Raw genomic sequence first — 26,300 nt, 5'->3', positions numbered from 1 at the left:
ACAAAAGAAACAGTGCTCTATCATTATTTTCATGGTAAGTGCTCGACTCCAATCAATGGTCCCCTTGCCAAACTTTCACAAAAAACACTTGACTAGCTACAATCACTCTTTATCTGTGCCTAAATCTAAATGCAGATTCCATGAACAAGACTTCTTTCCCAGAACTGCCTGCTTTTGGAACTGTTCTGCTTCCTGGTTGAATACAACATGGTAACCTTCAAATCTAAATGTAAACAAGTTCTTGTCGAGTTGTCCCTATAAATAATCAAATTGAACCCAGTTTACACCATTAGTGATTACTACATTACCACCTTAAATTGATTAACCCTTATCCTCGAGTAGCCTTTCGGCCTTGATAACTGGTGACTCCCAAGTAAAAAAACAAAAAAAACCAAAAACAAAAAGCATGAAATAATTTTTAACTGACGTGGGTTGAGTTGCTTCCATCTATCTCTGCCACTGATCAAAGGTTGATCAAGTCTGACAATTTGAAGTCGATGATTGGGTGATCTTTAACCACCCTCAGTTTCAACGGCAAACTTTGTAGATATGAGAGCCCAGGCTGGGTTCCAAGTCAGCTTCATAAGCTAAGTTTTTCATTGTTCATCACATTAAAATTTAAAATATATATATATATATATATATATAAAGAATAATAAAAAAATTAACTGGGTATTATCCAAGTAGGTGAATGTGGTATTGTGGTGAAAGTTAGCAACGTTGAGTAAGTACAAAAGTGAATAACAAATTCCATGACCCCCCCCTCCCACACACACACACACACACACAATTCGGCCTTGAAGCCTAAGACAAAAGAATGAACTTTTTGACAACTGTTGTTATAAAAACATTGTTTATAAGTATATATATTTTGCTTAAATAAAATCGCCTTTTCCAATCTCATGAGGGAGCTACAGCATCCTTCATAAATGAACTCTTCTGGTTGATGGTGAAAGGCATGGCCCATCCAGTACAGATATCTTGTGAGGATGACTTGTCTGAGGGAGTTAATTTTGTAGTGAAAAAATGCTGTATTGTTTGAGATAGTGTTTTTATTTGACACGGAGGATATGATACTAGCAATGATGGAGGTCTGAACAGAGCTGAAAGGGAGAAACAGACCAAATATCAAGGTCTCATGTATGATATGAAAAGAAACTCGAATCTTAGGCAGATATCAATATCCCAGTTATCATAAGTGCCACAGAGCTTATGAAGAAAAACTTGAAGTCCTACCTAACTAATATTCCTGGTGAACCAAGTGCAAAAGAGATCCAAACAATTGCACTTAAGGGAACAGCAAAGATACTAAAAAGAGCTCTCGGTTGGTTTCAATAAAAAGCAGGGGAATGTTGGCTGCCCCGTACCCAGCATTACAATCTTCAGAGAAAGAAAATTAAAAGAAAAAAAAAGTGCATAGTGATTGAAAGTTTCCAGTTGCTTAATGTTTTCCACTCATTGCCCACGACTTGCTGCCATAAAGAAGGGTCCTTTGCACCAGCGTTTGGTAGATCCTTACTTTGCTGCTGCGCCATGTATCAGATCTTAATCAGAGCTGGGAATTAAGATTGCAGAAGGAACGACATGTCAGATCAATTTGTGCTTTAATGTCAGGTACAATTTGATCTGTGACTGTAATAATGGTGCTGTATTTGAAATACTGAAGATATCAAGTCTTGCACATTTCATACTTTATAAGTTATCATTTGCTGCAATATAACTCCACTTTATTTCTTTGTAAGTTTTTCTTTTTTTCCATCTTTTTTGACTTAGTTTTCTCTTTCCTCTCTTTATCTCTTCTTTCCTCTATATGTCTCTCTCTTTCTCTGTCTCTCTCTTTCTCTCTCTCTTTCTCTATCTCTCTCTTTCTCTATTTCTCTCTTTCCCTGTCTCCCTGTCTTTGTCTCTCTGTCTCTGTATCTCTCTCCTTGTCTCTCTCTCTTTCTCGTTGTCACTTTCTCTCTTTCTCCCTGTCTCTTTCTTTCTCCCTGTCTCTTTCTTTCTCCCTGTCTCTTTCTTTCTCCCTGTCTCTTTCTTTCTCCCTGTCTCTCTCTTTCTCCGTCTCTCTCTTTCTCCCTGTCTCTCTCTTTCTCCCTGTCTTTCTCTTTCTCCCTGTCTTTTTCTTTGTCTCTCTCTTTGTCTCTCACTCTCTCTCTCTCTCTCTCTCTTGCTTTCCTCTTTTATCTCAATTTCTATTTCAAAGAAATTCTAAATAGCTGACCGACGTTTGATATTTTTCTTTAATTCATTGTATCAAACTGAAAATTCTTTTTCTGTAACATTCCTGCCATTCTCCGCAGATCCCTTATCTTCTGGCAAGATTACAAAACCCAAGAAGAAAGTGTTCACGAGCGTTCAAGGTATACTCAAGATTTTCCGTCATTCTCCTTTAAGTCTTGCAAATATTCCCTTCCCTTTATTTTCATAGAACAAGCCTGTCTGCATGCCTCCTTTCTCTTCGCCTTGCCATATTTGTTGTTTTGAATATTCTTTTGTAGAAAAGACAAAAAAAAATGCTATATTTTTCATTGACACTGTTCTTCATAATGACTTGCTTATTTATTTGCTATCTTTGTTGTGTGCGATATATTTGCTTGTGTCGGCTAAATCATTGCGATATTCTTCATTAATTACTCATGGGAGGATTCAGGTCAGAGTTTGTTAACATGTTCAAACCAAGATTTCGGAAGGAATCAGATTGATTAGTCTCTGAAAGAATTAATAGGCAGACAACTGTTTCGCCCTTTACTACTTATCAATGCAGCTAGCCTTAGCAAATGTAACCATGCTAAGATTTGAAACCTGAATGGCTGATCATATCCAAAAGTGATCAGCAGGCAAAAACCTAACCGATTGTACCAATAAACTTCAACAGATAGTAAAGAATATGCAATATATATATATATATATATATATATATATATAGGTTTGAGATGTTTAAAAGTTGGGACTAATGAAAACAACGAGGTTGTTAGATAGTGCTCAATAAAAAGAGCAAAATATATTTTTTTTTATTTGAGGGTAAACAGTAACATAGTGTCGCTATAAATAGCCATCTGTTTCAGTCAATAAGACATCCTCAGGCGACCTGGAACCTCTCGACGCCACAAAGAAAAATGGAAAAAAATTGAAAGAAATTGAAAAACAAAGAAACTTGCTTTTTTTTTTCAATTTCTTTCAATTTTTAAAGCTAAATGTTCCATTGCTGGTAATAATGATAAAATAATACATATTTATTGATTGTAAACCATCAGTGAAACTAAAATCGATAGATCTTTTTCTCACAAGTATATTTTTTTGTTTAGGAAAATATCTGCACATTTAACATCTGTGTTTCTACAGTAATCCTAGAAAAATAGTTATATAGTTAAAAATTTAGAGATTTATAAAGAACTGGAATCGGTAATTGTGCCGGAATTGGGAAAAATATTGAAATCATTCCATCACTAATATATATATATATATATATATATATATATATACATATATATAACACAGTTATGTCTGTTTGTTTGTCTGTCTGTCTCCATATTTTCAAACTCTATCTCCTCTGAAATTAAAAGTCACGGAGCAGCGCTACAGGCCTTAAATGATTGAATTTTTTATGGACTGTTCTTTTAAGGATCTTTAGCCAGTTAAAATTGTTTTAAGGGGTCAAAAATCGGTCAAAATTGAAAAAAAATCGTTAAACATTTTGTACATTCATCTTAGCTTATTTTTAATCAGTTTATATTCATGTCAGGTTTGTAACGTCCCTAGCTATGAATGCTACAGTTTTGGTTTCGATTCTGTCCGATGGCACCTGAATACTTTTTTTTTTACTTTTGAAATCATGACTCTATAATAATATATACAAAATCTGGACAAATTAAAATATCATATTTAAGCGTATTTTACCCTGGGCAAAGCTGCCCCCCTCCCCCGCTAGTGTGTGTGTGTGTGTATATATATATATATATATATATATATATATATATATATATATATAATGGTATAAAATTTTATTTGTACAAACCTTCAGCTTTGCACCCTTACTAAGATAATGTGCTGATGAGATTCAGCTGGTTCTCAGCTAGATTTAAAACATGCCTGAAAATGTGTAACCAAAAAACAAGCACTTACTTAAAATTAATGTAACATATATTAGTGTTGAGATGATTAATCGGAATTGAGAATAATAAAAAAAAAAAAAATCGGAACTTTTTGGGGTAGAAAAATTTGTCTATTTTTTTTCCATACCAGAAAACGATTTTTGTTTTTATTTGTCTTTGTTTCAAACTTAATTTTCCATGACTTGTACTCATGATAATAAGATAAATATTTATTGATTTTTATACTATCAGTAAAACTAAAATTTATGGATCATTCCACAAGTGTATTTTCACGTTTACAAAAATATGTGCATATTACATGGTTTTTGTGGTAATCAGATCCCTCCCCCTCCTATTTAAAAATGTAAAAAGAATCTGAATCAGTAATTGTATCAGAATTGTGTGTGTGTGTATATATATATATATATATATACATAAATATAAATTATATGAAATTTATTTATTGATGGCTACATATGTGCATACATGTTTCTGTAATCACCTGCATTGGGGGATTACGTCTTCAGGCCAAGAATTATTGTCGAGAACACTTGGTCTGAAGACGTAATCCTCCAACGCGGGTGATTACAGAAACATGTATGCACATATATAGCCATCAATGTTTGTATAAATAAATTTCATATACCTGCTCTGTTTACTCATTGAGCACTCTTTGGTAGACACACGTTGTTTCATTGGATGTACTTCGAGGAAACTAAACTCTACTGGCTATATATATATATATATATATATATATATATATATATATAATGCAAATTCAAGTGAAGTTTACACCCACAATGTAAACATCCAGAGAATGCTTTCTGTGTTTATATAAGAGTGCACAGAAACAAATAGAGCCATTTAATAGATATGAATTCTTCCTTACCTTGAAGAGGTCCTGCTGCTCTATAGCTGTGACAGAAACATGTTTTGTAAATATGTAGCATAAATAAAAAATCTTTATACCTATCATATATATTTAATGTGTGTAAATTTTCTAGCTTTTTGATGTTTTATTAGGGGGAAAAAAGCGAAAAATATTTGGTTCCTATTTAAAAGTTAAATATTATTCCATGATAAAAAGTGAAAAAAAATCCCCCCAAAAATCGAAGAATGCTAAAAATTATTTGGATATTTTTTTCTAATTGCTTTATTCTTTCTTCAGAATTTTCTTCCATTATTGCATCATTCTTTTATTTGCCTGTTATATTTAAAAAAAAATCATAGTCTTTTAGTGTTGCATTTTTAAAATTCATTGCTCTTCTTTTGTGCACACATCTTGCCAGTTTTGTTTTGCATTTTTTAGTCATTATAGATTTGTTGTTCAATTTCTTATTAAAACTTGATACTCTATTTATGCATGCAGTATGTTTCAATGAATCTTAAATATTATAATTATTTCCTCTTTTTTCTTCCTAATTGTTACTGTTGTAAAATGTTCTGTGTGAGTGGTGAGGAGACAAATATAAAGAAATAATTGGATGAAAATTATTCTATGGAGATCAGTAATATGAGTTATTTAATAATTTTAGAACTGGAAAAATTACTATGGAATGAATCGATTTTATTATCGATTTATTTTTATTTCTGCTATGAAAGTTCTTTGTGAGTGGTAAGACACAAATATGAAAAAATAATTGTTTGAAAATGCTTCTGTGAAGATCAACAATGATTTGTTTAACAATTTACAACTGGGAGAATTAGTATAAAAATGAGGTTTGCTAAACTGACATCTGTAAATGTTTCTGTTTATTGTTTTTTATTCAAATGCAGGGGCAGATAACTTTGGCTGATCAATGATAATTCAAAACATTTCCTGGTAAATGAGATACCTTTTGGGTAAAAGGGTATTTCTTTTTTAAATAGAAAAATGTTCTTGTTTTATTTTTTTCTAAACGCTGTCAGTATTAGGCACATTTACTAAGACTTCATTTAAAAAAAGAAAGAGGTGATATTTTAGACAGTTCACCAAAATTTCCCAGTATACAACAAGTGTTATTATTTTGAAAAACCTAAACCTTACTCTGAAGGGCAGACAGTATAGATTAAAAAATAAATCCATTCAATGGTGTTGAAAGCTTTTGTCACAATGATTGTCAAGGAATTTAAACAATGCTGGTCAAGTAATTAGTCCCTAGTGTGACTAGTGTCAGGAGGAACTTCCAAAAAAACTTCTTCTGCAAGGGCTTTCTATCTGTGGAACACATTATCATAGAACTGCTTCATTGTAGATTATAACATGGTCGTTGTTGAATTGCAACGGATTCCTGTTAGAAACTGTCTCCACAAGTAATTTGGACTTTGTTTATCCTATCAGTCTTCCGCAATCCTCTTATAAGGTTCTTCATCTCTCAACTCAAAGTAACACTTATCCTTAAGTAGCTTTTGGTCTTGACATGCTCCACAAAAAAAAAAAGACAAACAAAAACGGCTGTGTGCATTCATAACATATGGAACTGGTTGGAATGTATATCACAAAGTAGACTAGAATAAAAATGATGTTGCTCATTTTAAATAGAGAAAGTGTTTTTTTTTTTTTTGTTTCCTTTAAAGAAAAAATTAAACTTTATATTGATAAAACGGAAATATCTCTACTTTGCAATGTGGGATTAGATAAGATATTTTAATTTGTAGAAACAAAAATCACTTTTTGTAATCGACTTGTAACAAAAAATATGAAGGGGATAACTAAATATTTGATATAAATAAACAATCTAGTATTTGAAATCTTTGGACTTCTGATCTTGAGTATAATTTTTACAATGTTTTGTTCGATGTAACCTTCGACCTTCTTTAAGTGCATCTTGTCGAACTCGGGGATTTGAACGGAATTTCAATCAGAACTCTTTATTTACTTCACGGGGTTAACATGCTCTCGTTTCGTCAGCTATAACTGGTTAGAAGTCCTAAGTAATTCGCAAATATATTTTTTGGTTACCCATACTGAGAATTGAACCTTCAGGAGAATATCACTTTTAGAATTGATTTTTTTTTTTTCCAAGCACTCTAACCATTACATGGCAGGTTCTAAACATTCTTGAGTTTGACAAGATACATCTGAAAAAAGTCAAAGGTTACATCGACTGAAACATGAAAATGACACTTAAGATAAGAATAGTAGTTTGGAGATTTCAAATAATATGAATAACCAATCCTCATCTCAAAAATTCAGAAACAATCCAGTATTGGGGGGGGGGGATCACCATTTAAATAAAACGAGAAGTTTTTCTGAAAAGACGTCTTTTCGTTTTTAAATGTTTATAATTAAGTAACATTTCTATGGCACAATACTTTGGTTGATTTTATTTCCATTAAGAAAAAATACATATAAAAATAATGTTCTTTATAAAAATAAAACTACATGGATTTTGGTGTACAATATTTTCTTTCTGTCATGGGTGTATACATTGTAAAATTGGTTTATTTTTCTTTTATTCATAATGGAGGGAAGTTATCGAGAATATCACCATATATTTGTGTAATATTCATTGTTTTGTGGGTCACCAGGAATAGAAATTAATTAATTTGAATGAATAGAGAAAGGTACATTTCAAAAAAGTTTTTGGGTTTGTTTTACAATCCACAGAGGTATAAAAAAGTGATCAAAAAATAAATATATAACAAATAAATGTTACTAAAAGCAGGAGAAATTACTCTTCTACCTAGCTGGATAAATGTTTAGTGTTTCCACTTATTTTTAAATGTTTATTAAATTAAAAAAAAAATAAGTAGTGTTGAGTGTTACATGAGAACAAGAAAACTGGCCACAATGTCTCTTACATTTTTGAAATCTCGACAATGACTTAAAAATAAAACAAAATAGTTGAATCTTCGCACCCCTTGACCATGACCACCCAAAAGTTGACTACTAGAGATAATGGAACCTATCTGGGAACATTATTTTTCTTCTGTAGGTTTCAGCATGATTTAAAGATGTACTTATTTTAAACAAGGAAACTTCTCTTGGATGGCCAGACTTCAACCAGAGATATTCTCAATTCTCTGTGCCCCACACTCCTTTTCCCTTAGTCAGACATCTATTAGCTGCAACATCTGCACCACTTAAACATGCAGTCCAGCGCATGTTTACACCATTAGTGAAATAAATAAAAAGTAAAATACACATGTACAATTCATGGCTAAATAAAAAAAAAAAAAAGAAAAAAAGTGGGTTTATGATGTCATCATATTTGTTTTATCTCACTGATAAAGTTATAAAAAAACAACAAAAAAATGCATTCATAACAACCTTGATAAAACTGTAGGCAATTCAATTACCTATGAGTCAATTCATTCACACGATTTTATGGTTTATAATGATCATCTTTTAGATTCCCCCCCCTCTTAAAATGCATAAAATTTACTTATATGCATATAATTTTTATTTTCATTTTATGTCTTACTGCCGCATACTGAGGTTAGATATTTTGTGAATGCCTTCAAACTTCTGTCCGTTACCATTTCGCTTGTGCTGCCTGCTAAAATTAGGTCATCATCAACTGATTCCCACCATGTCATAAGCAGCTTTTTATACGACTTTAGGCCATTGACGTCAGTGTGGGACACACACTTTGTAGCGTTTTAAAAGACTGATAGTGAATGACGTCACTGTATCAGTTGAGGTGTCTTTGTGCGCTAATTTCTCTTTGAAGCTTTTATAGTTAGACTGGCAATTTTCTTTGTCCGATGTGCTACTGATGTTGTTGTTTGAATGAATCAGATGATTATTCTTGGCATTTATTTCACCAATATCTTTCCAGTTGGAATTTTTTTGTAGAAAGACATCAGTTACTTATGCGCGAGACCATGTGAAGGTTGCCAACATCTCTAAGTTGAAGTGATTTGGTGGAACAAACAGGATTTGAACTTGGCACATTCAGGTTGTCAGTTCATGTTATTAACCATTTAGCCGCCATCACCTCCCTGCTGCTTATGTTGTTTTGACAAGATTATAGGTCAAACGTGTTGTATGCTGCTTTTCTTGCATATGATGGGATCCTTGCATTTGGTAAAATCGTCGATGGCTGTCTGAAGATTCTCCATGCAGTGAATACATATTGTCTTACAGCTGTCAGTTTGCCAACTGGAATCAATTGTGTTACCAAGGTAGGTGAGTTTATTAACTTGTAGCAGTTATATGGTTAAAACCTATCCCCTTTTGTAGGTAATTCACTCGTATAGTGATTAGTATGTGGTTTGGTTGGCTAACATAGACATATCCAAACTTGCATAATGATATGTAGGCGGTTCGCACATTATTGCACATATGCACTTTCAGCCGTTTCTGTTTCTGCCCTACTTGAATTTGGGCATGCAGATTGGTTGGTTCCAGTCAAAATATCAATGTAGACAGATGTGACATTTCCTCTAATCAATGGAGAGGATAGATTTGAGACTACAGCCCTAGGCTCGATTACATTTCTACTTCCAAACCAACTTCCCCTAAATTCTTGTATTCCTATTCTGTTTAATGAAATTCTTAAATAAAGGTAAATTGTAAAGATGTTGATAGTTTTATGGAACATGGGGACCCTTTTTCTTCATCTCAAGGAAACCACGTCAGATAACGTCCAGCCTGCCAACACTTAAAACTCTACAAAATGGTTACTTTCAACAAACGTCCTGGTGATACCAGATGTGTTTTTTCAATGCTTTTACCCCCTCTTCCCATGTTAAGAATGGCTTTCTAAAATCTTGCAAGTTTGAATTATTTGGAGCTATCTACCTTGTTCCTTCACACTGTTTTTAAGATGGCATTGTGAGATTGTCAGTCTTCTTCGTTTAGTTATATATTGATTTTCTGAATGCTTATATTGAAGATATTGGCTTCCTGATGCACCAAACATTGATGTTTTTTGTTTCCTTTCCCTTTGCAAAACTCAATCATGTTCTACAAAGTCAGAAACAAAAACAATTTTTCTCTAAAAACAACAAAAAACAATCAAACTAAACATTATGAATAAATATTTTAAGATATAAACAACTTAAAGCATAAAAAAAACGATGATTTTTCTCAAATTACCGGATTTAGCATTAAATAATTCAAAAATGGTTGATACGCAGTAAAGCAACCAAACCAATTAACAAATATTGCATCACGCCAACTCTCACTCCATAACTCTTTTAACACTAGCAAAAGTTCTATTTCTATGGGAGTTTGAGTTGATTGACTATAAAATCATAATTGTATGACATTTATTCACATCATATTTTTTCATTTTTCATGTGAACTGGATACTCATATCGATAGCTGATTGCTAGATCTGTGAAATCGACCATATGTCTTATTCATCAATGTCGTCTTGGGATGACTGGGTGAAGAAATGGTGAGAATTCTCTGATAATCAAAGAAAGAAGTGAGACAGATATATACAGATTATCAACCACTACCCGGATGATTAAAAAAAAAAATTTGCTGTGTGAGAGACAGTGAATGAAAAGTATGATACTTTCTTTCTCATGCACGTTCCATGAAAAAGGATGTTTAATAAAACCACATGCTAGTTACAAAAACGGCCATGTGGTAAGTTGAATTAGTCTGTTTGGCAGAACTCCAGTAAAGACTGTTTTACTGTTTGCTGCAATAATTTTCTGTTGTCAGGGTATGACAAAAGCATAAGTCTTGCCTTAAGTAATACCATCTGTCCTCATTGATACCTACGAGTATGTATATTCTATAATATAAATCTCACCTGTCTGTTTAAATGTATATATGTTTGTATGTCTACCTAAAACTTTCGACAGAGGCGACGGATTTTCACAAGATTGGTATCATTTTGAAGCTGGAGGTCTTGGACAACAAATATTGAAAAATTGTCCAAAAACATTCATTTCTTCACCCTCAACTGAGCAGTTTTCTACAAAGAGGGGTTGATTTTTTGCGAGCTATTTTTGCAAGTCATCGTGTCGGTTAAATTGACTTTGCCTAATTTTAATGTTCTGAGTTTCTGGTCGCATCATGGAGTAGAGGTAAGATGTCAGATTTCCTTTCATTTTCTTTTCCGCCTTTGTGTCATGAGTTCGAGCCTGCCTGCCTACTACCACTTTTTTTTTTTTGTTCAACACACATTTCCAAACACCTGAGCAATGCCGGGCACCCAGGCTAGTCTAATATATAAAGTAAAGTCGGTCCTCCTTGCATTATTGTTTGATACTTTTCATAACAAAAACTGCATAAAGCATCTGTTCTGTTAGTCCAATAGGTTACGTATTGCTATGTTATAAGTACAGCATGATCATGTCGGCACACTAGTTCTTGCTAGATCATCAAAGTTAAGCAATGTTGAGCCTAGTCGATACTAGATGGGTTACCATTTTGGAACGCTAAGCACTGTATGTAGGAAGATGTCGACATCTTCCTGCAAGAACATGACCTCGTCATCTCCTCTGTAACTGTGAACCACTTGTGAATTTAATATTCTCTTGACACTTCCACCCTTGGAGGAAGCTGGTTCAACCTGTCTAGGCTGAATACTGTTGGCATGACATACATGTTGTTAGAAGACAAAATTTTACTTCTAGAAGATTCTCTCATTCTCACGTTTGTTTCTTATGTATTGTGGATGCCTTTCCGGGGCTGCACTAGAATAATGAGTGCAAGATGTCCTTATTACTCCGTGACAGATTTTGCTTTTTGATTTGTAATTGCTGATAATGTTTTCAAAATTGTTTTTGTTTTCACGTATTCCTCTAAGTAACGAATGTAAATTAGAATTCAACACTTAACTTTGAATTTGTCAAAATAACACCTGTTCTAAAAGAGCATTCAAAAATACTTTTCAATCTTGACCTATATTTTATCAGCCCACATTTGTAACTACACCAGCTCTCCCATCATCATAAAATTCATTTATCAATAATCATTATTACTAGCGGGACATGTGGAAATTCCACAGTGGCAGCAAAAATAATTGTCGATTTTGTTTGAATAATAATTATATCTAATTTAAAGATATTTTTTTTTTATAAAATTAAAATATTTAACTTACTCTTAGTCTATTATTTTTTAAAATAAACCATGACACACGACATATGTAAAATTTTCACCACCATTTTTACATTACAATTTTAAGAAAAAAAACTTTCTATGAGAAATCGTGTCAAGGGGGCTATTAATACAGGATAAGGCTTCACTAAGAAAATAAATATAAAATTAAAACAAAAAATAAAATATGTTTTCTTCAAAATGTATGGCCCCAAAGCGATATCATTTTTATTTTTTATTTATTTGTTTGTTTTATTTTTACATTGCATCTTTGTTGATCGGGAGATCCTATTTATTAAAAGGGATTATATAAGGTGATAACATAGTACAAACATTAAATCAGCATATCTATAAACTAATAATATTTGGAGTATGTTATCACTTTCTATCCTCCTTTTTAAAGAAATAGGATCTCCCAATTGAATAATTTATAATCTGGAAACTGTGATACATGTATGTACGTTAAAGGTACTATGGTATTAATATATGGATCACTATCATAAATATGATCCCTCTGGTTGCGTATGTTTGCTAATATATGATAAACAAACATTTCCACACCCAAAGTAGAAGGTGGTGGCTGGGAGGATGACATCATAATGAATGGACATATACTGCCTTGCCAAGAAAGAAGTAATGCCTTGGAGAATGATCTCATGATAACAGAAAACAGATGTTACCCTTTCTCTCCCAATGAAAACGAGAAGTTAATGTCTTTGAATATATAAAAACAAAAAAGATATTACACTATATCTCAACATTGAACATTGAAGGATAGTACATTAGTCTAAAATAATAAAGTAAACTAAATTGAGTATTAAAATATAGTAATGATATAGTTTCAGCTTCAAACAGACAGATACTAAATCTCCATTCGTAATAGATAATTAGTATTATTACTTTCTATAAGTCCTCAGGAGTAATCTCATTATACGCTTACCTTATCCTCTTACATTTACGCTCTCTGTTTGTACCTTTACCCTCTCTCCTCGTACCTGTACTTAGTCCCACTCCTTACTCTTTAGTCCTACTCTTTCTTAACCTTACCTATTCCCACTCCTTCTTACCCTTACCTATTCCCACTCCTTCTTACCTACTCCGACTCCTTCTTACCCTAACCTACTCCGACTCCTTCTTACCCTAACCTACTCCCACTCCTTCTTACCCTAACCTACTCCCACTCCTTCTTACCCTAACCTACTCCCACTCCTTCTTACCCTAACCTACCCCCACTCCTTCTTACCCTTACCTACCCCCACTCCTTCTTACCCTTACCTACTCCGACTCCTTCTTACCCTTACCTACTCCGACTCCTTCTTACCCTTACCTACTCCGACTCCTTCTTACCCTTACCTACTCCGACTCCTTCTTACCCTTACCTACTCCGACTCCTTCTTACCCTTACCTACTCCCACTCCTTCTTACCCTTACCTACTCCCACTCCTTCTTACCCTTACCTACTCCCACTCCTTCTTACCCTTACCTACTCCCACTCCTTCTTACCCTTACCTACTCCCACTCCTTCTTACTCTTACCTACTCCCACTCCTTCTTACTCTTACCTACTCCCACTCCTTCTTACCCTTACCTATTCCCACTCCTTCTTACCTACTCCGACTCCTTCTTACCCTAACCTACTCCGACTCCTTCTTACCCTAACCTACTCCCACTCCTTCTTACCCTAACCTACCCCCACTCCTTCTTACCCTTACCTACCCCCACTCCTTCTTACCCTTACCTACTCCGACTCCTTCTTACCCTTACCTACTCCGACTCCTTCTTACCCTTACCTACTCCGACTCCTTCTTACCCTTACCTACTCCGACTCCTTCTTACCCTTACCTACTCCGACTCCTTCTTACCCTTACCTACTCCGACTCCTTCTTACCCTTACCTACTCCGACTCCTTCTTACCCTTACCTACTCCGACTCCTTCTTACCCTTACCTACTCCGACTCCTTCTTACCCTTACCTACTCCGACTCCTTCTTACCCTTACCTACTCCCACTCCTTCTTACCCTTACCTACTCCCACTCCTTCTTACTCTTACCTACTCCCACTCCTTCTTACTCTTACCTACTCCCACTCCTTCTTACCTACTCTTACTCTGTCTTACACTTATCCTATACTATCTCCTCTTACCTTCTTTTCATGTATTTTCTATCAATCACTCTTAAATATTTGAAGAAAATGCTAAAGAAAGAAAAAACAGATAATAACCATCTACAGTGTTATTACTTTTGTTTCTGCTCCAAAATAAGTTTTTTAAAAAAAATTTATTTGAAGCTTAAAAATATTGCATAAATTTTAACAAAAATGAAATGTAGAAAGTTATTGCTACATCTGTATTTGCCAATCATTTTCTCATGTAAATTATCTTTATCTTTAGCTCTCATTGATCCAGGATAAAATTGAGATTATCTCTTTCGTTGTGTTACTGACATTCATTTTTGTTAATCCTTTCTGATCTCCTTTCTCAACCTGATACAGTTACTCATTTATTTTGTGTGTCGGACAGTTTGCAGTCGGATGTACTGCTGCACTGCTCATCTTCGTTTCATTTGTTTATTCCAAAAGAACCAATCCAACCCGGACTTACTTTTTCCTACAACAATGTTACATACATTCGTAATCACAGCGTGAATGATGCAACATTGCTTGATCATTTAACAAGTAAAGAGAACCGTAAAATAGTCAAAGTGCATAGTTTAAAATATCTCGATTCACAAGTGTATTAATCGATGAATAAAAAAAAAATAACAAAACACGGATGTATATACATACAAATACTTTCTTTCATATTTGTTTTGTTAAATCCACAAGAAAACATTTTGGATTCATTAATTACAGCCTTTCCTCTTTGAATAATTTAAAAGATGTATAATTGAACATCTAACGTTTGGATTTATTAAACACTATTTTTCCAACTATATATTAACAATTATCTGCTTCAAGGATGGCTTTTACTGAATCCCATTTAAATGTGAATGTATAAAACCTGAATAATTTAAAGACTGTTGATTGTTTTTGTTCGTTTTACTAAAGTTTTAAAGGTTAACATTATTAAAAAAAAGAAGTCATAAATATATAGAATTAAATTAGCAAAATAAATTCATTTTGTAAAAGTTTTAATTTGTAAACATTTTTGTGAAAAAAAAAAGTTTAAACAGTTTTCTTTTTCTTTTTGATTTCTCAAACATTTAATTACTTTTTAGTTTTAAATTTCTATTTTAATTATTAGTATAAATTCAAATTAAAAAAAAACATCTGTCTCAAGTAGAATATTTTTGACCATGTCTAGACCAGTCGACAGTCACTTCAACAGGCTTCGTGTTCGAATCTTCATCATGCGACAGGTAATTTTCTGCAAATTATTTCCATTTAAAAACGAAATCTATTTTAGGTCAATTTATTTTACCAATCATTTACTCATTTTTTTTTTTATGTTTCTGAATTTTTTAGATGAGGTTTGATAATTCGCATTATTTGTATCATTCAGACTATTATTCTCATCTTCAGTGTTATTTTCACAATGTTTCAGCCTATGTAACTGCCAACCTTCTTCAGGTATCTTGTTGAACTTGGAAATCTTCATGGAGTTTCCAATGGAACCCTTTATTTAATCCATAGGAGTTAGATGCTCTGACCCCGTCAGTCATGAAGCAGCCAAATAGGGTAATGGTTAGGAGCGTCAACTGCTGCTAGAGTTCTAAACCTGGCTTCAGGTAGTTGCTAGTCTATCCGCACTGTTGAACTGTGATACAGCAGAACAGTACTGTCATTAGATGACTATATATATTGCCCATTATAAAATACGCTTGAATATAATATTTTAAATCATGCAGATTTTGTGCTTATTATTGTTATATGTATTAATAAATTGTTATTTCTATCTAGAAATCTAGATAGAGTTGTCTCCTAGAGGTTGGGTTAGAATTATCTGCAAGGACCTGTGGCACAGTGGTTAGAGTACTTTAAAAAAATCTAGTTGTTAAGTCAAGTTAAAGTTCTAAGTAATTTACAATTATATTCTGAGTATCGCTTGCACTGAGGATTAAACCTTCAATTTCCAGAAGAGTGTCACTTGCAACTGAATTTTACCATTTACTTTATCTGTTACACCACAGATCTGCAAGGTTCGACAAGATACACCTGAAGAAGGTTGGAGGTTACATTCGTCGAAACGTTGTGAGACTAACACTCAAGGCGAGGAGGGTAATCCGAATAATCCCAATAATGCATATTCAGTTTTTGTTTGCATTTTATGATTAGAAATAATAGTGTGAATCAATAGGTCTTTAGCTTGACATTTATTTGCAGAATTTTGACCTAAAATTCCACTGTATAACGTTGACTCTTTCTTTCATTCTTTTAATATTTACCACTGTTTACGATATTGTAGTGAAGAAAAAACAAATCCTGTGGAAAATGCTACTAGAAAAAATATACTCCTTGTGGTGGCATATTTTTTGCTAGCATCTATGATGAATGAACATATACTACACTATTACCCAAACGGGGAGATCATGCCTGGGAGGATGATCTCATGACAACAGAACAGATGCCCCCCCCCCTTAAAATAGGGTAATGAAAGATAACTCCTTAGTCTGAAATACAGTAGAACCTCAAGATATGGTGGCCCTAGGATACGGTTTTTTCAGTTTACTGTGTGGAATGTTTTTCCGACCCCTGGTTACGGTATTTACACCACCTTACGGTGTTATTTATAATGTTATTTAATTATATACATATGTATTATATACTGTACTGTAGTTTGTTATTAATTTTTAGTGCTGTATTCCATGGTTCTACTGTAGTAAACTTAACTGTGTATTAAAAGATAGTAATATCGGTTTGTCATCAGACAGATACCAAGTTTCCATCTATAATATAAATTTCACCTGTCTGTTTAAATATATGTATGTATGTATATCTCGCCAAAACATTTGACAGAGGCGACGGATTTTCATGAGATCAGTATTATTTTGAATCTCAACCCTTCAGACGACAAATATTGAAAAATTGGCCAAAAACATTAATTCCTTCACCCTCAACTGGGCCCTTTCTACAGGGAGGGATCGCTTTTTTCGCCAATATTTTTTAAAGTCATTGCCTCTTTTCAAGTATCTGGCCTTCATTTAAACCTACGTCACTTCCGGTTTGGCGATGGGTGCAACAGCTAACACGTCACTTTTTTTTTTTTTTTTCTTTTCCTCTTTCGTGGCATGGATTCGAGCCTGCCTGTCTGCCTACCTATTACCACTTTTTTTTTGCTCAACCAACACCTTAACACACACCTCCACTTTCTTTTCTGCCTTTGTGTCACGGGTTCAAGCCTGCCTGTCTACTACAACTTTTTTTTTTTTTGCTAAACACACACCTACAAACACCTGGGCAACGTTGGGCACCCAGGCTAGTTATTAAAACAAATGAGATAAAAATTAAAGATTAAAATATAGGTAGGTTTTCGGTTTTATAAGGGACAGATATCACCTATTTTTTTTTTGGGGGGGGGGTTCCGTTTTGCTGTCATGAGACCATTCTCCAGGCATTATCTCCTCCTTTTTTGGAAATAGTGATTATGTTGTGTCTATTATTTGATTATGAAACTATCCTCCCAGGGTTACCAACACTTACATGTTTTTGGAGAGGTGAGTTGCATAGTGTCTGTTAAGTTATCATGAAACCATCCTCCCAGGCATTATTTCCTCTTTTTCTTTTATATTAGTGATAATGTAATGTCTGTTCTCTGATTATGAGACCATCTGCCTCCCAGGGATTACCATCAACTTTTTTGTGGAGGGTGGAGTCGTCCTGTAGTGTCGGATTTGTTGTCATGAGACTTTTCCTTCCGAGGCATTATCTCCTCCATTTTTTGTAATAGTTAGACTGGAGCATCTGTCTGGTTATGTGACTGTACTCCCAGGGAATACCAGCACATTCCTTTTTTTTTTGAGATGGGAGTTGTGTAGTATCTGTTTTGTTATATTGTAACCATTTTTCCTAGGCACTGTCACCTCCTTTCTGGTAGTAGTTATATTATGTAATAATTTTCATAGAAGCCAATTTTTGCATTAATTTGGAAAAACTGATGAATCATTTATCAAGATCTTCCAGAATTTACTTCAAATTATGATAGCGCTGGAGAGGGGAAGTCACAAGATCAGTACCATCGCTTTGGGAGGGAGGAGAGTAGTGTAGTATCTGTTCTTTTGTCTTGAAACTATTCTTCCAGACATTTTCTCCCTCTTATTTTATTGTTAGTTAGGCTAATACACTCTCCCTTCTGTAATCAGGAGACCTACATCATAGGAAATAACATCACCTTTTAAATTTTGGTAATAGTTATAATGTAATATCTTTCTTGTGGTCATGAGATTATCCTCCCTGGTAGCAAATAAATTGCCATTATCAACATCATTTCTCTTCACATAAACTGTATTTTTAGCAATACTGTAAACTCTCCTAACATTGCTTAATAATTTTTTGTTTTTTCTACTCGGTGTTGTGTGGCAGCAGTAAAATTGTCTTAATGTTACTGTATATTATTTAGTGTGTGTGTGGGGTAACAGAATCTTTAAGTGACCATTATACGCAATTAATAAATGTGAATTACAATATAATATTTTATGTCTTTCGACTATTTTCTTTATTTACATAAATTCTATTTATATAATTGTGAAAGTGGGTGGAGGGAACAGAATTACCCAAAATCAAGAATGTCATTGTTTTGTTCTATTTGGCGTTGCCCAGAAACAATAAAATGTAGTATTATATTTAAAAGGAGGCGGGTGTAGTTCCAGGATTTGAATTACATTCTTTCAGCACAGTAAAACACTGGAAGTAATGAGTTAGGTGAAAGATAAAGAGCAGGTTATCAGGAAGGACAGTAAAAGAAGAGGGAAACAAAGATACAGATGGCTAGAGAGAGAGAGAGAGAGAGAGGGAAAGATAGAAATAAAGTTTAATAAAGATGTTACACATATAATGTACTTCGATTAAATTTTATATGACCTCCAAACAATGCTGGGTAGCCCTGCTAGTCTATAATATAGCGGGCAGTTGTCTGTGTGTATGTGTGTTTGTATATTCGACTAAAACTTTTAAAAATTCTAAAACACCCATAAATTTGGTATTTTCTTGATCTGCATTTCTTCAGATGAATAATAACTAAAAATTAAAAGAAAAAATATTTATTCTCTGACTCTGAATTGGTGCACATTTATTCATGGAAGCCAGGAGGAGGGGCTATTTTCTGCCTACTTGGTCTACTATCTAAAGGGAAATAATTCAAGTTTTTTTTAATCAATCTCTTATGTTGACTAATTCCTTGAAGTATCTATAAAAATGAGTTCTCTGTGTGTATATGTCCCAAGTGAGGAATGGGCTAGGCGCAGAAGGACGGAGTGCAAAAAGGAGAGGGTGAAAATGGAGGAGTGGTAAAGGAAAGAAGATTAATGTTTGAATGGAAACATGTTACACTTTTGCACCAGGCAACACCAGGTAACTCTGCTAGTCTTTTCTAGAACATGTAGATCTGAAATCCTTATAACCTCTGATTTTTTTGCCAACATTGAAAAACCATTTAAACAAGTGGACAAAGAATAATTGTGAAAGTGCTGGCTGATTATGATTCTAAATATGTCTTAACAAGTCGTTTTTTTTATTGTTATTTTTGTAAGAGATTATTATTGAGACTCTCAACAATCAAAAGACTAATGCATCTTTCCCTAAATAGTCTACTTTTTCTTTCTTTTTCTTTTTGTTTTATTGTTGTTCATCATTATTATTAAACGTTTCTCTACAAGTTACAGAATACGCATTAACATAGCTAAGTGTTCTCCAAAACCTATAATCTTGAGCCAAAGTGTTCCCTTGGTTTATGTTTATGTTTGTCCATTCCCAAGTGTTTTCTATTCATTTTTTCTTAGGTCCACCTTTCAAGCATCTTCCCTGTATTATGCCATAAACGCATATTTTAAGTAGCCTCACACTAGAACGCCTAATATAGTCAAATAATCTTTTATAATTTCTTTGTTTTTTTTTTTGTTTTTTTTGTTACCTGTCCAAAAATAAGGAATGTAACTAGTTTTCCTGGCCTTTTGGATAGGAGCAAAATGTAATATCTGTTCTAATGTTGAATAGTCTTTTCTGTCATCGATCAGTGAATGAAAAGTCCTAGATAGAAGCAGTTTTTATTTTTGTTCCAATTCAAAGTCCCTCTTTTGGAGATAGATTTTTGTCACATTAAAAACTGTCCTTGTGTCTAACTCTGTCAGGACAGGCAAGTAAATAAGAACAAGGCAGGTTTTTTATTTGCTTATTTATTTATTTTTTCATATTTGAAGTGAATTTTAGATTATTTTTTGTTTTATAAAATTATCAATATTTTGGAAATTATATAGTTTTTGAATTTATCTTATCTATTCTTGATATAGACAATGAACACACACACACTTGAAGAAAAAGAAATCTAAATTTATTTGTTTTATTTGCCTAAAGCTGATTCATTCACATTTCTCACTGTATTCGTTTGGTAAAGTGTAATTGTATTTTTAATTTAAATCAGTTATAATCATGTGAAAGTTATCTTTTTATCAGTATCTGTTTGAATTTGGAATTTTTAACATAGTACAGAAATAAACTAGTGAAAATGTATTATCTTATATTTTGAAAATAGTAACTAAAACATGCCATCTTCTATATATATAAAAGGCAAATGCGGCGCGCGCATTTTTGTATGTCTCAAAAAGGCTTTTTTCGCTCCCATTCTTGGGGAGGGGGGTTACTATCGCTTAGAAGTGTTTATATACCCCCTAGATAATAATATTGAAGATTTGCAAACGTGCAGCGCGTCTAGATTTATTTACATCGACTTTTATAAGATTCGCGCTATTTCGCTCTGTCCCCTGTTTGTCCTGCTTTTTCGTATAAATACAGTGAAACTAAATTCAAACGGTTCGTGTTCTCGGCTTTTGTGCCGAAACGTCCAAAAAGCAATCAGCTTTTGATCAATGTGGAGTTTCTCCTTATATCAGACAATTGCTATTTGATTTGGACAATCCCCTTTAAATGGGAAGTGCCCCCCCCCATCATCATCTGGGGGAAGCGAAAACTAAAAATACTGCCATGTCATCATAACGATCCCACGATTACCTCATTTAGTGTCTTCCTGTCAATCAAACATCTTTCACTCGCTTTATAAGCCTTAACTTAACACACTAATCAATTACTCTCACTCGTGGTCGATTTTTGTTTCCACCTCCACATCAATGCTTCCGGGTTCAACCCCACCTCCCGGCCAAAACTATTTATTTTTCTTTTACACCTTTAAACATCCGGGCAACGTTTTTTTATTACTTTGCTTATTCTTTAGTTTAACCTCCTCCCCCCTATACACACAGCGTTGTTATTTTAAGATTGCAGGTTCATTTATGCCATTTTTTTTCCTATTTTAGTTTTTCCGATTTTTTAACATCGTCTTTTTTATAATATTTAAACAGGGTTATTATCCCCCCCCCTACACACACCTACAAACACCCGGGCAACGCCGGGTACCCCCCCCTCCGCTAGTACTTTCATAAATCAGAGCCCGTTTTCTGTAGGCTGTTTTTGAACCCAGTTAATGATTGGTACTTTTGCTAGTAATTGTTAAAAAATAAAAAACAGAAGACTTGTGTTTGGACATAAATATAAAAAACAAAACAAGGTTTATCACAGTGCATGAAAAACTAAAAAGTATCAAAACTCATGGGAAAGTTATCAACAATTATCGGCAAACAAAGCATCTTGGGTTGGTAAGTTTAGTTTCACTGATAGCATGAATATACTTAAGAGTGTAATATATATCATGAAAATTATGGAAACAATGTTCGAACGTGATGGAAAAATGAAAAAAAGGAACAAACCAAATTGTATGTTCATCGACGTTTTGTCTTTATTTCAAGACTTCGAGATGAATAATTTGAAGAAAATAAAATACCATTATAATATAGCAACAAATATCGTATCTTCAAGTATTGTATTGGTATTTTATTTTCTTCAAATTATTCATCTCAAGGAAGTTTTGAAATAAAGACGAAATCTTGATGAACATATAATTTGGTTTTGTTCCCTTGTCAACTCTCTCTCTCTCTCTCTATCGCATAAATACTTAAGATTTGTGCTATATTATAGTCATAAACTTATTGTAACCAGGATTTGATCAAAATCTGCTTATATGTATCTTTTGTGAAAGCCTTACTATTTGAGGCATATTTGTGTATAAGTGGGCCAGAAGAATTTGTTTTGAAGTTATATAATCTAAAAAGCTCATCAAGATTGACCTATATTTATAAAATACGGCCTTTCTCTTTTCTCTCATTACTGCCTTTTTTTTTGTCATTTTTTTCTTCCTTTTCTCAGTCTTTTGTTTAATCTATATTTTTTTTCTTATCTTTGTATACTGAGGCAGTTGTTTTGTTTTTCGCCCCCACTCAACGATACATACATACTCCTCCTACTCCTCCTCCTCCTCCTCCTCCTCCTCCTCCCCCTCCTCCTCCTACTACTACTACTACTACTACTACTACTACTACTACTATCTTATATACCCCCCCCTCCCATCCGAAAAAAATATGGTACAAGCTTTGGTAGATATGACACAAAAGTTGTGAAAGGTCAAGGAGGTTCTACCTAGAACTAAAGGAAACTTCTATGAGCCAAATTTATTTCTTAGAACTGCCCATCTGTGGAACGCAATATTGCAGGGCTACTTCCCAACTGACTACGGCATGGTTGTTTTCAAATCTAATCTAAATAAATTCTTATTGAAACACCCTCTTAAATGATCAAATTCTGCCCAATCACCATTATCATTACCAATTATCACGGTGTTGTCTCCCCGTCCACTTGACATTCATTTAACTTTTATCCATAAATAGCTTTGGGCCTTGACAAGTGGTGATTCCTTAGTGTAAAAAAAAAAAAAAGAAAACAACAAAAAAAGAAACTGAGGTGGAAGAGCACTAACCAGACTTCCACTGGAAAAGTATGAAGAGTACTAGAACCTTGAGGAAACTTATTGCCATTCAAATTCCAAGAAAAGATTGATGATTTGTTGCCAGTGAAAACTGAATGGTAAGTGACTTTTGTGATAAGTCATTTATAACAAGTATTGAAAAAAAAAATGGAGAGTACTGGAAATTTGGAAAGACTTGTTATCACTCAGACTCCAATGAACACCACTGTTTATTGTCAGTGAGCAGTCACAGATGATGACCTGTATGAGAACTCTTAGTGAGTACCATGGCAGGTGCTCGTCTGAACTCCAATCTCTGGTCCCCCCTCGCCAATCTTTCACGAAAAACACCCGTCTAGCTGAATCCACTGTGAAAAATTTCCCCCACTCTATATCTGTGCCTAAATCAAAACGTGGATTCCATGAACAAAGCTTCTTTCTTAGAACTGCACGCCTGTGGAACTCTGTTCCGTCTGCCTGCTTCCCACCGGACTACAACTTGGATGTGTTCAAGTCCAACGTTAACAAATTCCTAATGAACCGCCCCCTTAAGTAAACACTTCATCAAATCTCCACACTAACGTAATGTACTTGCAATAACCCTTATCCCTGAGTGGCTTTCGGGCCTTGATAAGTGGTGATCACTGTGTAAAAAAAAATTAAAAAAATAATAATACTATATTATCCTTATCATTTTACATGCTGACATGTGTTGGACAGCTTTTTGAAGTTGACTTCGAAAACTAATCTATCTCTGGCCAAGTCTTTATTTATCCTTCTTTTTCTCAAAACCATCCTTATCCCTTCCTCTTAGGTTTTCCTTGGGCTTACCTGTGCCCTGCTATCTCAACTGTTCTACATTTACTCACCCAAAAACTGTCATCCGTCTTTCAACGTGACCATACCATCAAAGTCTCCTGTTCTGCACTCATCTCTCTGTATTCTTCAAATCTAAGCCTGATTTTAAGGCGTGTACATTTATCTCTATGCAATACTTATCAACAACACTTACTAGCCAAGTTTCACTTCTATACTTTATCACACTGCATATAAATGTATGATAGACTCTTCCCTTGATCTAAAATGGTAACACTGTGCTGGTTAGTAATGATAGAATTTCCTTGAGGTTACTTCATCATCTCCTAACTCTTGCAATTGCATACATGTTTGCTAAAATCTGTTTTGGGTATACACGCTTCAAACAATTTATTTCAAAACTTATCTCCTTCACCATGATCTTTGGACAGAACAGATACTAAATTTTGATCTTATCCTGAAGATCAAGAAAGCATTTTTTTTTTTTAATTAAAATGTATTTTCTATTTCTCAGACCAACAGAGACTAGACCGTTTTTGAGGATCGTTTGTTCTCTGTTAGCATGTTGTTGCTCCTGTGCAGTTCTAGGAGATTCAACTTCCCAGGTTTTAGTTTCTAAATTTTTGAAATGAGGATTTATAATTCATATTTTTTTTAGTATTCGGGCTACTGTTCTCATCTTGAGCGTTATTTTCACAACATTTCAATTTATATAACCTGCAACCTTCTTCAAGTGTATCTTGTCGAACTCTGGAATATTTCTATTGAAGTAGGGAATCTGAATGGAATTTCGAATGGAGCATTTTATTTAATCATGACTGGGTAGAAGTCCTAAGGAATTGACAATTGTAATTTAAATGGTGCTTGCATTGAGCATTGAACCTTCATACTCCGGAGAGTCACATAGAACCGAATTTTACCATCTATTTCAACCTTGCAGAGAATTCTAATATGAATTTTTCTTTATATGTACAATCTTACTACTTATCACTATTTATTACTAATTAAATATATATATATATATATATAGTCATCCACATACAGTACTGTTTCGCTGTTTCACAGCTCATCAGTGCGGCTAGACAGGCAACTACCTCAAGCCAGGATTGAAACCCGACCGTTTATACAGCAGTCAAGGCTCCTAACCATTACGCTATTGGCGGCTGCTTGAACGAGTAGTGAGTTTAACGATGTTTTGATATCGTTCGAAATACCTCCGCTCGATTTGTTTACACAAAGAGCGTCGCTTATATGCTAATGGTAATTCGTGTTTCACTTCTCAATATGCTCAACTCAAGGTTGATATATATATATATATTAATTTTGACTTAATCTAAAGAAGGTTGGAGCTTTTATTGACTGAAACGTGAAAATAACACTAGAGATGAGAACAGTAGTCTAAATAATCACAATTTGTATATTTATATTATTGCCTTTATTGAAGACTAGCGGGGGGGGGGGTACTCGGCATTGCCCGGGTGTTTAGAGTTGTGTGTGCTCAGGCGGTGGGGGTGGGGGGGTAATCAAAACATAAGAATAAGCGAAGTAAATATTTTAAAATATTAAATAAAAAGTTAAAACTTAAAAAAATCGAAAAAAAAACACAAAAAAACTAACGTAAGGCAAACGAACGATGTTAAATGTAAAATTCGGAAAAAGAAAACAGAAAAACGAACGTTAAAACTGAAAAATACCCCCCCCCTCCAAAAAAAAAAAAAACATGTGAAAAATGGCTTAAATAACCCTGTTTCAATATTAAAATTTTAAAAATCGATGGGTACCCAGCGTTGTCCGGGTTTTTTTGGGTGTGTGTGGTGGGCGGGGGATGGGGGTGTTAATGAAAACCTAAGTAAAAAAAAAAACGTTAAAAAATTTGAAAACACGTGAAAAATGGCTTAAATAACCCTGCTTCAATATTAAAATTTAAAAAAACAAAAACAAAAAAAAAGAAGAAATCTCACACCACGATTCAAACCCAAAACATTTAGATAATGACCCAACACTCTAACCAACTGAGCTAACACGACGTACATGAAATTGTGTCAGTTCTTCAAATATTTAAACTAAAGCAGGTTACGACGTCGTCTGACGCATGCGTAGAACCGATCTCGTCATGAGAGGACAGTTTTTGCTGACCCCCCCCTGTAGAAAAGTGCTGATTTCAGGGTGAAAAAATTAACGTTTTTGGCCAATTTTTCAATATTTGTTGGGCGAAGGTTGGAAGTTAAAAATGATACCGATCTGGCGAAAATCTGTGACCCGTGTGGAAAGTTTTTGCGATACATACATACATACATACATTTTCGCTTTTATATATATAGACTAGAGGGGGTGCCCGGCGTTGCCCGGGTGTTTGGAGGTGTGTGTTGAGCAAAAAAAAAAGAAAAAAAAAAGTGATAGTAGGCTGG

At 34.0% G+C, this 26,300-nt stretch overlaps 1 protein-coding gene across 2 annotated transcripts in view; it reads left to right on the top strand.

Annotated features, from left to right (window-relative positions):
• LOC145279788 (serine/threonine-protein kinase Sgk2-like) overlaps positions 1 to 26,300 on the top strand; it is a 207,931-nt gene that overhangs the window by 82,663 nt on the left and 98,968 nt on the right. The window contains exon 3 of one of the 2 annotated variants that reach the window (XM_080131113.1): positions 2,301 to 2,360. The exons of the other annotated variant lie outside the window; for it this stretch is intronic. Coding sequence (XP_079987239.1) covers positions 2,301 to 2,360 — 60 coding nt within the window. The remainder of the gene's footprint in view (positions 1 to 2,300; positions 2,361 to 26,300) is intronic. 2 annotated transcript variants of the gene reach the window in all.

This window comes from Euprymna scolopes, chromosome 7 (genome assembly GCF_053919585.1).
Source record: "Euprymna scolopes isolate OS-2025 chromosome 7, ASM5391958v1, whole genome shotgun sequence".
NCBI lineage: Eukaryota > Metazoa > Mollusca > Cephalopoda > Sepiida > Sepiolidae > Euprymna > Euprymna scolopes.
Note: the sequence above shows the minus strand (reverse complement) of the source record. Positions and strands in the feature narration are given on the sequence as shown.